Source organism: Pleuronectes platessa, chromosome 15 (genome assembly GCF_947347685.1).
Source record: "Pleuronectes platessa chromosome 15, fPlePla1.1, whole genome shotgun sequence".
NCBI classification, from domain to species: domain Eukaryota; kingdom Metazoa; phylum Chordata; class Actinopteri; order Pleuronectiformes; family Pleuronectidae; genus Pleuronectes; species Pleuronectes platessa.
Window position 1 is genome coordinate 20,555,333 of NC_070640.1, and position 14,943 is coordinate 20,570,275.

Here is a 14,943-nt window from a genome sequence, read left to right on the forward strand (position 1 = left end):
TTTATATCATAATAAATTCAACACACTCACATATAAAACAACTTATTTATTAGCTCTAAACTAATTATATAAAGGGTCAGACTGGTGTTGGATCAGGTCCCTCATGATAAGACTGAACTTTGGCAGAGACTATTTCTATCACATTGCAATATTTGATATTTCAAAATGAAATGGCTGGCTTTCAACATAGTCTGGCCAAGAAGTTTGTGTGTGTGTGTGTTTGTGTGCATGTGTGTAAAGTGCGCTCTTAGGAAAAGGCTGACTAAGGGAACGGTTTTCAAGAACTAGACGCAAAAGACACAATTGTGAAAATACTGTAAGAATAAAAAAAACTGGCACTAAAACTAAGCAGACCAGCACCATCTCAAACGAGCTGAAAAAGGGTGTTAAAAGGGAACCCATTGATATTAAGCATTGTTGTGATGGATGTATATTCATGTTGTTTTGACCCCTCTGCTCAAAGGTTAGAACTGTTTGGTCTCAGGTAAGAATGAGGTCAGGGTAACAACATTATTGACTTATCTTTCAAGAAAGTGGTCAAAGTACAGCCGAAGTGTTCAGGGGATCCTTCCTGTCACATCTTATCTGGGCTTTTTCCAAAAAGAAAACAAATTGTAAATGGAGTTGTGGTGCTCTGAGTTAGTCCAAATATGCAGTATAAATCATAGAAAACGAGCCGGAGCATTATCGAGGAATCAAAACAAATAAAAAGCTGGACAGCAAAACAAAAAAGCATGATTTATTTTTTATCCTTTGAGCAGAAAAATGACATAGGAAACATAATAACAGGTCTTATCTTTACAGTAGATAGTTGACCATCCGCCCTAAAGATAAAGTGGGTTGTACATGAGAGCTGCTGAACCACGATGTGCAAACAGGTAATTGAGGTGTTACATATACAATGTTGTCTCTGCCAATGTAACATACTGTAACATGCTCTGTGCAGCTGTACATGTCTGCCTCTGCCCGGTCCTGGTGTGGTGAGTGTGTGTGTGCAGTGCCAGCTGGCAGACTCAGTCGCTGTCGAAGGCAGCAGATAGCAGGGCAGAACCTACCTGCAGGAAATGTACACAATTCAACCCACAGAGACCGATACTATTTAATATGCAACATAAGTAGCATACAGCCTTCAGTAATCTGCTGGCAAGGAGCAGCAAGTGTCAGGCCCACAGAAAGCCAGAGAGGAGGTCCGCTGAAACCACACAAAGCAACAACCACTGACCCACAATTAATCCCTGTAACTGGTAGGTATGCAGTCCTAATGTATAGGCCTTAAAACAGACCTCAGACCAGTCCACTGACTGAGCATGGTGTAGTGCAGATGTGGCTTCCTAGAGTCCATCAGCGGCGTGTGTGTTGGTGTGTGTATGTGTGTGTGTGTGTGTGTGTGTGTGTGTGTGTGTGTGTGTGTGTGTGTGTGTGTGTGTGTGTGTGTGTGTGTATGTGTGTATGTGTGTATTTGTGTGTTGGGGGACTGTGGGCTGTATTGTGTAAGACTACAAGTGCTGCCAATGCTAACAATAAATTGAACACTAAATAAATTACAGTTCCAATCATAGTTCTCAAAATGACAAAGCACTTAAAAAAGTAAAGTGAAAGTGTTTAATAGAATAACATCAACAGTAACTTGAATGAATGTACAAAATAATGCATCATAAACGTAATATTTTCACGAAAAAATAACATGAAACAGTGAAATTGCATGAAAGTACAACTGCACATTATGGTGGTTGGATTGAACATGACACCAAAAACATTGCATTAAATAATATATTGCCCATTATGATGAGAAGTAATATTGCACGAGCTAGTGGTTGTATTGGGCATGACACCAAAAACATGGCATTAACTGTAACTTAAAAAATGAAAAGTAACATTGCAAATGATGGTGGTTATATTGCACATGATACTAAAACATTAATGCAATGCAATGGTGAGTAATATTGGACATGGTGTTGAAAAGAGATATTTGACTGTATTATTGTCACAGTCAGAAATACCCTCGACAAACTACCATGGGTCAGGAATCTTGACAATGATTGAAATTGAAAAAGCAAAGCTCGGACACAAGATGGCAGTTTTGCAGGTGGAACAGACTTGCAGCCACTTTTTTACCAATGGGCAAAATGATTCCTCCCTGACACCTACATTCATCCTCTCTCCTCTTTTAAACTCAGTCACTACTTCAGCTGCCAAACTAGAAACGTGTGTGGCTTGAGTTTTATTTTAATTAAGCTCATTGGGTAAAAAAAAACGGAAGTGATGCCTAATCAAAAGAGTGAATCAATTCATATTTTTGAGAGGAAAAATACATTTTAACCATTTGAAAATTCTCCTACACCCATCTCTTGTCCCTGAACTTGCAGTCGGTGGGTGTGGGTCAGGTGATTGGACTGACAGGGTCTCCTCCTGCTCCTCCTCCTCCTCCTCCACACACCTCTTCTCCTGGTGTGGAGGTGAGTCCGGGCCAGGCGATGCTCTTCACCTTTGAGCCGAGGGAGCCCCTGCATATAAACTGCAGGATCAGCAGCAGACTGTTAGTGTGGCTGCTGCATGTGGACAGAGAGAACTCCTCACCTCCACACTTTGTCCCTCCTCACTGCTCCTCACTACCCCGCTCTCCTCCTGGCTCCTCCCCCCGCTCCTTATAAGCCAGCTCGGTTCCTCAGTCATTCGCAGAGGCAGAGAGTCATGACTGTGGAGCGGTGAGCGGCACCTCCACCACCATCCTCACCACCGACCTCCCGGCAGCGAGATAACGTCTGAGTGCGTTGTCTCCTCTCCGGCTCCCTCCTCCTCCAAGGAGCCGACATGAAGACCATCCTGGCTGCGTACTCAGGCGTCCTCAAAGGTGAGAGGACGCTTTAACAAGGGTTAACACAAACAAGCTATACTTTTAAACAATGATATCGAACCTACATGTAACTTTATTATTATTATTGTTATTATTATTATTGTTATTATTATTATTATTATTATACCTTTGATTTATATATGTATTATTGTAGAGTGCTGCGCGAGTAAAATAGAAAGAGTTAAAAAAGTGAATTGCCAGTTTGCCGCTCATGATGTGGGGTGTTCTGTGAAGGGCACTTTTTACACTACGACCTCAAATTAAAATGTATTATTATTGATTTTTATACGTATATGTATACGTCAAATTATTGATCACTTTATACCAGTGATATTTTCGAGGATCACTGCAGAAATATCACAGAAAATAAGTTTTAAAAGTTGACAGCAGTTTGCTTCTGTCGTGCTGTGTGGTATTAAGTGAAAGACACTTTTATTTTAAAATGTTGTACAGAACCTCAAATCTAAATGTATTATCATTGTAAATGTTTATACCAATATTTGTGCATAATAGTATTATACCCATAATGTTTTATTGGAATGCTGACTAAATACCATAGAAATATAATGTATAAAGTTGCAGGCTTTGAGAGGTTTAAAGATAATGACTTCCCCCCCAAAAATCAAAAACCCACTGTAAAAAGAGAAGAAAAGAGCTTTATATTTGATTGTCCATAATATTAATACCTCCTGTGTGTTTGTTTTCTGAAACAGTCCAGACCCGCCAAGACCCCTCGGTTTCTTTGACACTTTTCTGCTGCTTACACTTTTGATTTGAGAATATGAGATTGTAAATATGAGAAGGGTGATTTCAGTGACGGCTTGGTGACCTGTCAACATCTGTCATAGTGGAGCTTGCATTTTAATACAACTCATGTCAGAGTTGATAGACTCTCACATGAAACAGGGAATTTATTATTAATCATAGAATTTGAGTTGTGGCGGTGCAGTTGCAGACTCACTGAGGTGGACTTATGGTTTGATGGCTGCTCCATATTCAGGACCTGCTTTTTTTACGGCACCTCTCGGTTTGGTGACCAAGTGTCTCAGAGCAGGACTCGTACACATACTGTCCATTGGCAGATTGAGGACTCGAACAGGCTACTCTCTATATGTACCCTTGCCTGCTGTGGGACATACGTGAGCAGGGTGAAGGAGTCACAGCTTGATAGTTAACAGGTATTACCAGCATCAGCTCGGTGCTGGGTTATTTTCAGTGAGCACAGATGGGATTAGACGAGTGTTTTCCTGGAGGGTGGGTGGGGGGGTGGATCTTCTTCTTCTTCATGGCTCTCTCATTGGTGCGAACTTGACCGTAGCTTCAGTCGCTCTTAATGTGTCCGCTACTTCGTGCTCCCTCTCTGCACGTGCACTGTCTCCTCATATGTAGCTGCGTCGTTTTATGGGCCAGTGACTGAAAAGAGCTGTTGAGTTGCTGTGTGTGTGTGTGTGTGCGTGTGTGAGCGTGTGTGTGTGTGTGTGGCTGACGTGTACGCTGATCACCCTGTTTGACACAGTTTTTCTTGGAAATCTTCACTGGGACTCTTTTCTTTCATGTTCACCCTCCGGTTGGTTTAACCGTGGAGTGTTTTAACTGCATTTTAACGTCACCTCAGTCATTCCAATCGATTTGAGCTCCTGCAACTGTCTCTACAGGAATCTTCTGGCAAGCTTTGATGAAACTAACCCTTCTCTCACACCTGTTTTCTCCAGGGACCGGCTCCAGTATCCTCTCTGCCCTGCAGGACCTGCCAGTGGCGTTCTGGCCCTGCAGATCCAAGATGGAGAAACATCTGCAGGTCCTCTCTGTGCTGCAGTGGGTCATCAGCTTCCTCGCCTTGGGTAAATGCGTTTGCGTGTGGCCGTTTGTGTTTGCATTTCACATAAGCTGTAAGAAGCCTAGAAACCCAGTGGAGTGAGCTTGTAGACTCATTAGGCCTATAGGGACAAGGCCAAAACATTAAGGGGCACACACACATGACGTCTGGGCCTTGATAAAGCTTCTCGGCCTTGAACAGAATATTTTAGCCATTTTAAAACTTTAAAGTAAATGTTTTTTTTTCTTCTTTTCCACTCCACCCAGGTGCTGCCTGCACTGTGCTGCTGATCTACACGTTCTGCACTGATTGCTGGCTTATCGCTGCCATTTACACGGCCTGGCTCATCTTTGACTGGAACACCCCAAAGCGAGGCAATTTATTTAAAGATCAGAACTTTTTAATTGTATATCCCCTTAGTGAGGATAAAAACTGATCTGTGAAGTAACAGGCACGATGCATTAGAAGCTGTTGGTCATATTTTTTCCAGAGAGTCAGTTGGATGATGCACTTTTTGTGGGCTTCATACAAAGGAAGTAGGGTGTCTATACATGTCACTGCAGAGCTGAAAACAATTGAAAATGTATCAACAATTGATTGATGGTTCATTTATCTTATCAAACAGAAATGATAGAACACTGTGTTTTAAGACTCTCAATTGCTTATTATCTTGTTGTTATACCGTTAAATACATATTATAGTTTTGATTCTATGGAGGGAATCTCTTTGAGGCCAGTTTAGACAACAGGAAATATCACAGCCACCAGAAACTGTTCCGATGTGCAAATTGAAATAGGAAAATCATTCTTTAGATTTATCTTTTTATATCGCCATTTAGTTTGAGAGAATTTACTCTGCACTTAGCGTCCTCCTAATATTTCTTTCCTCAGTTAGATAAACTCCAACAGAATTTCAGTTTATAATGATATAATATTGATCCATAATATTACGTATATGTTATACAATATAAATGCTGAAACCAGTACAATCACAGTGGCTAAAACTGTTTTGGACATGCATGGGGAAGTATGAAGATTGTATTAAGACCAGAATTTGTAAAAGAATATTTTCTGTCCTCCTCAGGTGGAAGGAGGTCGTCCTGGGTGAGGAGCTGGACAGTGTGGACGTATTTCCGAGACTACTTCCCAATCAGGGTCAGTTTCTTGGCTAATTCTCCAGCCCCAGTCTTCATGGGCAGAACACAGGCGCCAGGAATGCCGTCATTAACAAACCATATAATGTGCTGGACTCATGAGCATAATGTGTGCCATTAAGCAAGCTCGTCAATTTCCAGCCGTGCACAGCTTTATCATTACATAACGTTATCAGGGCTCGATCGGGTGTCAGCTGTCTGCTCCATGCTGCTCCTTGTCCCGTGTTGATTAAGACGAGGGCCTGACGCTGGTTGTGACTTTTAAACTTTGCCCCTCCTGATAGGCTGAGGAGCAGTGCCGGGCTTATTGTGCCCCTGAGCGTCTGTGCATGAGAGGATGCATGTTTTCACTAAGGAGTAAACCACAAACACACAGAGTGCAGGAGCTGTCTGTGCCATAGCTGTGCATGATTAATCTGTCCGTACAAAGTTCAAGGTGGGGATGTGCGCAAAGGGAGGATCTGTGTCCTCGGACATATTCTGCATGATTCAGTCATCATAGGATTTTATTGACTCATCACTTTTGTACCTACTAGGGCTGCATTGACTTATCATTAATCAATTACTGGATCACCAGCAACTAATCAGTTGGATAGTTCGATATTTTAAGCAAAAAAGCCAAATGTTTTATCGTTCCAGCTTCTCCAGTGAGATGATTTTGCTGCTTTTTTCTCTTTTACTATAAATGGAATGTTTGTGATGATGGTTCAACAAAATTAGGCCATTACACATCGTTCCACCCAGTTTCATCCTGTAGTTTTGGCATACTCTTACTTACAACAAACAATCTTAGGGACAGGGGTGAAAACATAACCTCCTTAGTGTCTGTAACAGATATTGTTACTGTCCCAACAGCTCATCCCTGTAAGTGTAGTCGCCTTCATTAGAGTTAATCCATGTATAATCATTTATTAGATCTAATGAGCCTTCCTCTGGTAGTTGGTCACACTTTCATTTGTCCCCTTCCTCAGACTGTTTCACACTTATCATTTCTCCTCTTGATAATCTGAATCACTCACTGTGTTTAAGTGATGTAATTCAATTCAGTGCTCAGGCACTGACGAGTTTGTGTACCATAGAGAGAATAGAGACTACAGAAGACTGCAGGCCACAGGCAAAGTCCTACTTTCTGCAGCTGAACTTTGTCCATCACATTGATCTGCACTGTGTTTACCTTGTAGCTGTTTGTCTCACTGGGTTGATGAGATCATTCTTTTGTCCCTCGGGAGCTTGATACCTGCTGACTTTCATGACTCTCTCTGAAAAAAGGTTTTGTGTCAGTGGGGAAATTTTTTTATCTGCTAACATGTTCTGATGTGTGTAGATAAAACTTAATCTGCTTGAGTGAGTTAAAACTTCATTCAGTGACGACTCACTGATAACCAGAGCCTACAGCTGTTAAAGTGAAGTGAGGAAAAATGATCTCAAGAGGCATGGTCAGTATTAGTAACACTGCCTCTGGCAGGTACCACAGCTTGTAAACACTTTTAGTAGCAGCTGAGACTCTTGCAGGTCTTTTGCCCATTCCTCTTTAGAAAAGACACATTTTTCTGAGACTCTTGGGCCGTCTCGTCCCTCCTGCTCTTTTGAGGTCTGTCCACAGGTCAATGATGTTTAGGTCAGGGGACTGTGAGGCAAAACCCTTGGCTTGTACCTCTTGAGGTAGATTTGTTTGGTTCTGTTGTAGGAGCCATCCTCTTTCCATCTTTAGCGTTTTCTCCCAGAATCTTTCCCTGAGTGGCTGCATCACATGATGGAGTCACCCCTGTGCTTAACAGCTGGAAACTTGTTGTTTTCATGAAATCCTGAACCCTTGTTCTTCATACATACATTTTGTAGTAATTTTGTGGTTATGACGCGGTAAAAAAAATTAGGACTCCTCCATGAAAGTCTTTTGTGGGTTTAGATATGGCTCGACCATTTCTCTCTGAAAGTTTTCTCTGTGTACTAGGTTTCAATTTGAACTCACCTTAACTGCCATTTGTGAATTACAATTTCAAACTGAAGAAACAGTCACCAGAAAATTCGCCTGCTGCTTAGAGGAGCTTGTTTTCAGGAGTTGTCGTAGCTTTACAATTTGATCATTTGGTCTTTCCTGGTGATTGTGAACGAACATCACAAGACACTTAAGTTCTGAGAACTTGGTAAAAATTTTTATCTGAGACCCAAAATCTCTTTTGCGTAATAAATTAGTTTCAGTCTAAAACTGTGTAAAACAATAATCTTGCTTGAAATATTCAAAAAGACAAATTTCCTCTTTCACTTTATGCCTTTTGGAGAACACATTCCCTCCACTCACTTAAACTTCTCACAGCAACAGAAAGTTTTCAACCAAACCTTTTTATCAGTGGAATTCTCTCTCTATCTTGAACTTTTGACTGGTATTCATGAGTTGGAAACCAACTGGTCAAAGTCTGAAGCAGCCTTAAAATCAAAGTGAGGACTGCAGGAAATCTGCAGTGTGACTGTTACATGAACATGTATGAAAGTTCGCTTCAGCTCCAGAAACAAAGACTCTTCTGTCATTCCTGCAGCAACCAGTGAATCTCTGTGGGTGTAGCCTCCGACTCTTTACTGTCTCCTAAGTAGACAAGGTGTTAAATCCACTGGTCTCCCTGATCCCACTGTAGTCCTTGACCACTACCATGGCAGCCATACAGGTGTCCTGTGGTGCTAATGGGGATCTTGAATGTGAGCTCATTTGCTAATGTGGTTATGCAACTGTTGTTTGAGCAGCTCCCAAGGCAGCTTTGTGTACACACTGATGGATCTAAATCTACATCGGGGATCAGACCACGGTTAAAATGTTTCTTATAAGATTCTGCAGGTTCACAGATTCAACGTGAAACAAAGAGTTGAACTAATACTGAAGGGTGAAAGATGTACTGTACTCTGAACATATGCATATCATGTAAACTGGATGTTTTATGACTGTACTTGTACAGGCAGAGGAGTTGAGTCAGGTTTGACCTGATAATGCGTTTCCTTTCCTTTCCTTGTGTCCTTTTCCAGACAGAATATATTTACCTTATAACTATGTAAAAAAATTAAATCTATCTAATTTTGATGGTGGTGAATCAGATCTAGGAACATCTCAGGTTTTAGATTTTTCTTTCCACAGATTTATTGTATTTCCACTGTGCATATATAAGAGCTCAGACAATATGTTTTGCAAAATATGTATTTGCCTGCTATATTTATCATAAATCAATAATGATCTCCTAAATGTAGACAGTTTTTGCTTTTGTCATTTTTATTGATTGAAAATGTAATATTTAGGTGTTTTTGATTGATTGAATGGAGGGTACCACCAAAAACGCGGGAATATAATTGAACAAGGCAGAAAACAATACAGACTTATAGTATAGTATATATTATTATACAGTCTGCAAACTGCACTGCTTCTGCCCTCTTGCCTTTGAGCCATATTGCTTCCTGCGATGCCTCATATTGAGATCAGCTTCTAACTTGGTCGTCTTTGTGCCATTGTCTTTCAGCTCATTAAAACCCACAACCTGCTGCCCAGCCGGAATTACATATTTGGCTACCACCCTCACGGCATCCTGTGTTTCGGCGCTTTCTGCAACTTTGGGACTGAGGCCACCGGCTTCTCCAAGAAATTCCCGGGCATCAAGCCCTCCCTGGCGACGCTGGCGGGAAATTTCCGCATGCCTGTGCTACGAGACTACCTGATGTCTGGAGGTGAGACGCTTTGAGAAGCCGTGGGGTCTCTTTTGGACTCTTGAAACGTCTGGTAGCGGTGATAACTGTATCTAAAACAGAGCTGACCTTTGTCCTATTGCACAGTTGATATAGCTTCTGTTTACTTGGATGTGCTGAGTTTTACTGATTGATAGGTCTCTGTTCTGTTCTAAGAAGCTGTTTGCCGGGTACTGTACATCCTCTCCTAGGTTACTGTAGGCCATCGCCCATGTGGCTTCAAAAGGCTTCACTAGCAGATAAGTTATTATTGTTGATAAATTAGTTCTCTGTCATCTTTTCTGTGGTAATGAGTCGTGCATCAGTCTTATCAACAAAACCTCTGCTGTGTTAAAAAAACAAACAACAGAGGTTGTTTTTTGGGCTGCAGTAAGTTCTTATGAAGGCTGGTTAGATTCTGCTCAGATGAGATAGACACTAAGTAAAGTCCAAAGCACTTATAGTATTGACTGTTTTAAAGGTAGACATACAAAAACTAGCACTTGCACAGTATTTACAAATGTGCATTAGCTGTGTGATCAGGATGATAAAACCTTTGGTTGTGAAGCCATGTGGTTGCTTGACTGAAAAAAACTCTCCACCAAATTTTTTTTTTTTTAACACATAAATCTCAGGGATTATCTGATTTTGGACTTTTATGATATCAAATTTGGAAAATATTTTCTCAGAATATTGCATCATTCCATCATCCATAGCCTTTAGGGTTATTAACCTACAACGTCCCAAATACGCTGTTGTGTAAAAGAGAACAGATCTACTATTATAATAAATTTGCCGTTGGAGCCTATTTACTGCAATTTCATTGATCTCCTCGTTTGTCCCTCTCAGGTATCTGTCCAGTGAACAGGAACTCCATCGACTACCTGCTGACGCATAACGGGACAGGAAACGCTGTGATCATTGTTGTGGGAGGGGCAGCGGAGTCTCTGCAATGTACACAGGGCATGAACATTGTCCACCTGAGGAACCGTAGAGGCTTCGTGAGGCTGGCCCTGCAGAAAGGGTGAGCTGGCTGCACAACATGCAAACACAAGGGCACGTGCGCAAACAGCGTTAAGACATGGTCATGACCACGTCTGCTCACACGTAAATGTCACTCTCAGGGCTGTAGTGAGTCACCCGAATAATTAAAACCCCAGATTTCTTACACGCAGAAAGTTTTCTATGAATGTGCAGTGTTGCCCCTCATGAAGCCTTGAGCACCTCGCGGCATGCAGTGCCCTTTTGGAAGGGTCTGACTGCCGGTGCCAGGCTGTGCACAGCAGTACATTAATCACATTAAAGGGATAGTTCACCCAATAACTCACTCATTATCTACTCACCACTATGCCAATGGAGGGGTGGGAGAAGTGTTTGAGTTCACAAAACACTTTTGGAGTTTCAGGGGTAAACAGTGTAGCAGCCATATTCAATACAATTGAAGTAGCTGGCGACCACTTCTTCAAACGTAAAAACACAACAGAAAAAAAACTAAACATGCCTCCATGCTGCTCCTTTGGTTTCATCCAAGTGTCCGAAAGCCCAGAGATTCAAATCTTACTCGAAACGGCGTTTTACACCATGTTTTTATCCTAAATGCTCTTTGATATCCTGCTCTGCAGCCATGTTTGTGCATTAATCACAGCAGACATTTAGGCATAGTGGTGAGTATATAATGAGTGAACTATCCCTTTAAGGGTTAAGTGGGCAACCCAAACAGGCCAGATTCCCTCCCAGATATTGCTGAGGATTATCACTGGGTGCACCTTGTCCAAGAAGCTTAGAGTTTGCTAGAAAAGACACTTATAACAACCAGGTTAGCATTCCAGCTGAAATAAGCCCAGACTATGCATTGAGGTCACTTTATGTTCACGTTATGGAGCTTTTACAGTTTTGGTGTAATGCTATGTGATTTTGAAACCAGTCATAAGAAGGTTTATGTTTTGAAATCCTCTTTTCAGATGGCAAATAGGACGAAACTCCTGACTTGCATCCCACAAGGGGAAAGGAAACAAAATGTTATGCTTCATAAAATTATTTCATAATAATTATCTTATCCAGTGTTTACGATACTGATAGTTTTAGCTCTTAGGACTTTGATCCCCACAATCCAGAGACAGTATAAATCCCTCTCCAAAAAACGATGTAACCTTTTTGATGAGGGTTGTCTGGTGCTACCTTTGAAAGTTTTGAAGTACTAGTGTTGGAAATGTTGCTGCGGTTAATGATACATTATGAAAAACATAACTTTTCCAGGTTAAAACTTTCTCTGTAAAAATGAATTTTAGGATTGGCTGCAGATGTAGGCTGATAAAAATCCAGAGAGATTCTGATAACACAATACCTTTTTGCATTATTGTTACCCAGAGAAGAAACAACAGTAACATTGAAGATAAAGCCACACAAATTCCATGGGAACTTCCTCTCCCTGCCTCCGTGACCAGTAACCTCAACTGATTCATGATGATTAGCCCCCTTTACAAAACAAACATATTCACAAAAGCACACACATAACAAGTATGTCATCCTTCAGTCTTCAGTCTTCAACACTAAATACTACTTATTTATATACTTGTAAAATAATTGACTGACTTATATCATTGTATTGTTGCTTTTTCGAGGGGAGATCTTTCTTGAAATGATGCTCATCATAAAAAGAATAGAAACAATTAAAACAATTAAAAACAATATGAGACTGAGGCACGCAGGGACAGTTTGATAAAAAGATTAAGTATTTAAGAAACTGAAAGAAAAGAAAATAAGAAAAAAGCGAATAAAATAGAGTAATAAAAGCTGGGATTAAGGTGATATAGTAGATGATGATAAAAGTATAATAAATATTCAAATAAATAAATCTAACAAAAATGTCTAAAAGATCATTCTTAGTCTGGGCAGGATAGTGAGACCCCAAATTGCCCCTAACCCCTGTGACGACCATGTATGAATAAAAATAAAAAAAACACACATAGAAGCGCTGTGTGCATCTGTGGGTGCTTGTGTCAGTGCACTATATAAATGCAGTTCATTTACCATTCCCCTCAGGTCTGATTTGGTTCCAGTCTACTCCTTCGGAGAGAACGACGCCTACAAGCAGGTGATCTTTGAGGAGGGAAGCTACTGGAGATATCTCCAGAAGAAACTACAGAAGATCATAGGGTTCGCCCCGTGTCTTTTCCATGGATGTGGCCTCTTCTTTGGAAACTCCTGGGGCATCGTGCCTTTTTGCAACCCGATCACCACAATCGGTAAGTGCGTCTGCTACTGTTTGGTTTGAGTGTTTGGTCAGATTTAAACAACACAGATGAACTGAACAGCCACTGTCAATATTTGCTTCATCCAGCCACAAGGGTGCATTAATGGTTAACACTTGTTCAAACATTTTCAGCCTTTTTTTATGTTGGATTTGTTTCATTCCCTTCTGCATGTTTTGTTGTTGTTTTTATTATAGTTGGGGAGCCGATCACAGTGCCAAAAATTGAGGAACCAACTGAAGAGGTGGTGGATCTCTACCATGCAATGTACATCAAGTCTCTTCAGTGCCTTTTTGACAAGTACAAGACCCGTTTTGGCCTGAAAGAGAGTGATGTCCTCTACATCCAATGAAAGGATGGAGTGAGAGGAGGAGGTTGGGGTCTCCTGTTGAAGCTCTGAACTTTTGCGGCATGAACAGCCCCCTCTGCTCCCTTGCCCTGGACCTCTACGTGGTGCTCGGGCTGGATCGTCTCTGGACTGCTAACTCTGCACACGAGCATGTTTGTCACAGAAACCTTTGCTCTATGCATTCTCTCTCACACGCACACACATAAGAACAATTTTGTCTCAGGAAATGGAAGGTTTGAAGAATAGACATCCGTCCCTGCTGCTGTTTCAACTACCATGGTTGGGCAAGGTTACACTAAGTGTGCCTTTTTTTTCCAATTTCCATTTTAGTCAGTGACGGCCTTGTGCTTTGTGAGATTTCTAGGTGCAGAGGGGGGGAAATTCCACTAAAGGAGCTGTAGAATTTATAAGAGGTGCTGATGTGTTGTTTCACTCATGTCTTCATATAATTTCCCCTACACTCTTGAAGTCCCTGTAATATGCCAAATGCACAAGCTATGCAAAAGGAGGGTATCACTTTATTTTTGGGACAATGAGCCCAAAGGTTAATTGAGCCAAAGACCTATGTTTACCCCCGCACACAGATATGTGAATTTCTGCTGGGTGGAGGAATTCTACACAGCTGCTTCATATTGTTAATGCACAATGCACAAGTGCCCATGATTGTACAGTGCCATAAAGTATTAATTGTATTCTACAGAGAAAGGTAAAGCCTCTTTAAATGAATATTTCTGATGCACTTTTTGTGATTACCTTGTGATGCTTTTGGTCTCAAGAAAAGAGGCCTTTGATTTTTGCGATTAATTTCCAAAATGGTCATTGTGCTTGTTGGCTTGCTTTCCCTCTTCTTGTCCAACTGGGGTTCATGTGTGGCGGGATGTGTGCTGTCTATGCAGTCTCTATGTCCTCAGGAGTTGTTGGCGAACGTGGCTTCGGTTTTGAGCTGTAGTTGAAGAAGGTAAAGACGCTTTGTGGGTGAAAGTGATTCCGGTGTTAAGCACATTGCTTTGTTATCATTCCATGGGTGAAGACTGAAGAGGAAGGGACAACACTGGATAATATCTTATTGCTGGGAGTAAGTGAGATTTGAAGGTGTCACGTGTGCTTGTATCAAATAAGAGTATGAGAACAGAGGATCTATCCTAGGAAAGTCGGGCAGTAAATCCTAGGGTTGTCTTTTTATAGAGCTATTCCCCATGTTCTCACCATTGTGCCTTCTTATAAAGAGCAGTGTAATCCGTATGCTGTAATTGTGCGAGCAATAAACACAATAAGACCTGTCGATGTGATGGATGGCCTGATCTGCCTGCCGATATTTAAATTAAACTTTTGTACAAAGTACATGTGTCTTGTTTTGTCTCTAGACACTCTATTGTTGCATCTTTTTTCATGTCTTCACTTCTGAGGACATCACTGAACTTTGAAAGTCCACATACTAAATATACTATATCAATTTAACAACACAATGGCAGGATACATTGTCCTCTTAACACAATCATTAGAACATTGTTTCTGAGGTATTGTGTGTGAAGCACAGACGGTGGGGGGGGCTCTGCAACTTGATTGCATTGAAGACCAAGAAGTGACATTCATAAAGTAAATACATCCAATAACTGATCCGAATTTCTAACGGAGAAAAATAAAGCAGAGGATATAGGGTCTGCTCAGTTACTGACTGTTTTATACAAAGTCACCTTATTGGTAGAGTTGGATTGTAGAAATTGCCACTACAGTTCCCTTTTGTGTACATAAAAAGTAAGGGTTACACACCCACATGTTTGAAATGAAATAATTCATATTTCGTGGACAGGAGAGCAAGAA

General features: G+C 41.1%; 1 protein-coding gene across 1 annotated transcript; it reads left to right on the forward strand.

Annotated features, from left to right (window-relative positions):
- The first annotated feature begins 2,539 nt into the window (after positions 1-2,539).
- On the forward strand, positions 2,540-14,461 carry dgat2 (diacylglycerol O-acyltransferase 2). Its single transcript, XM_053441764.1, has 8 exons — positions 2,540-2,851; positions 4,567-4,695; positions 4,937-5,044; positions 5,754-5,824; positions 9,321-9,525; positions 10,372-10,546; positions 12,565-12,767; positions 12,971-14,461. Exons 1-8 carry the CDS (start codon positions 2,812-2,814, stop codon positions 13,123-13,125), a joined length of 1,086 nt encoding a protein of 361 aa, XP_053297739.1. The 5' UTR covers positions 2,540-2,811; the 3' UTR covers positions 13,126-14,461.
- The last annotated feature ends 482 nt before the right edge of the window (positions 14,462-14,943 follow it).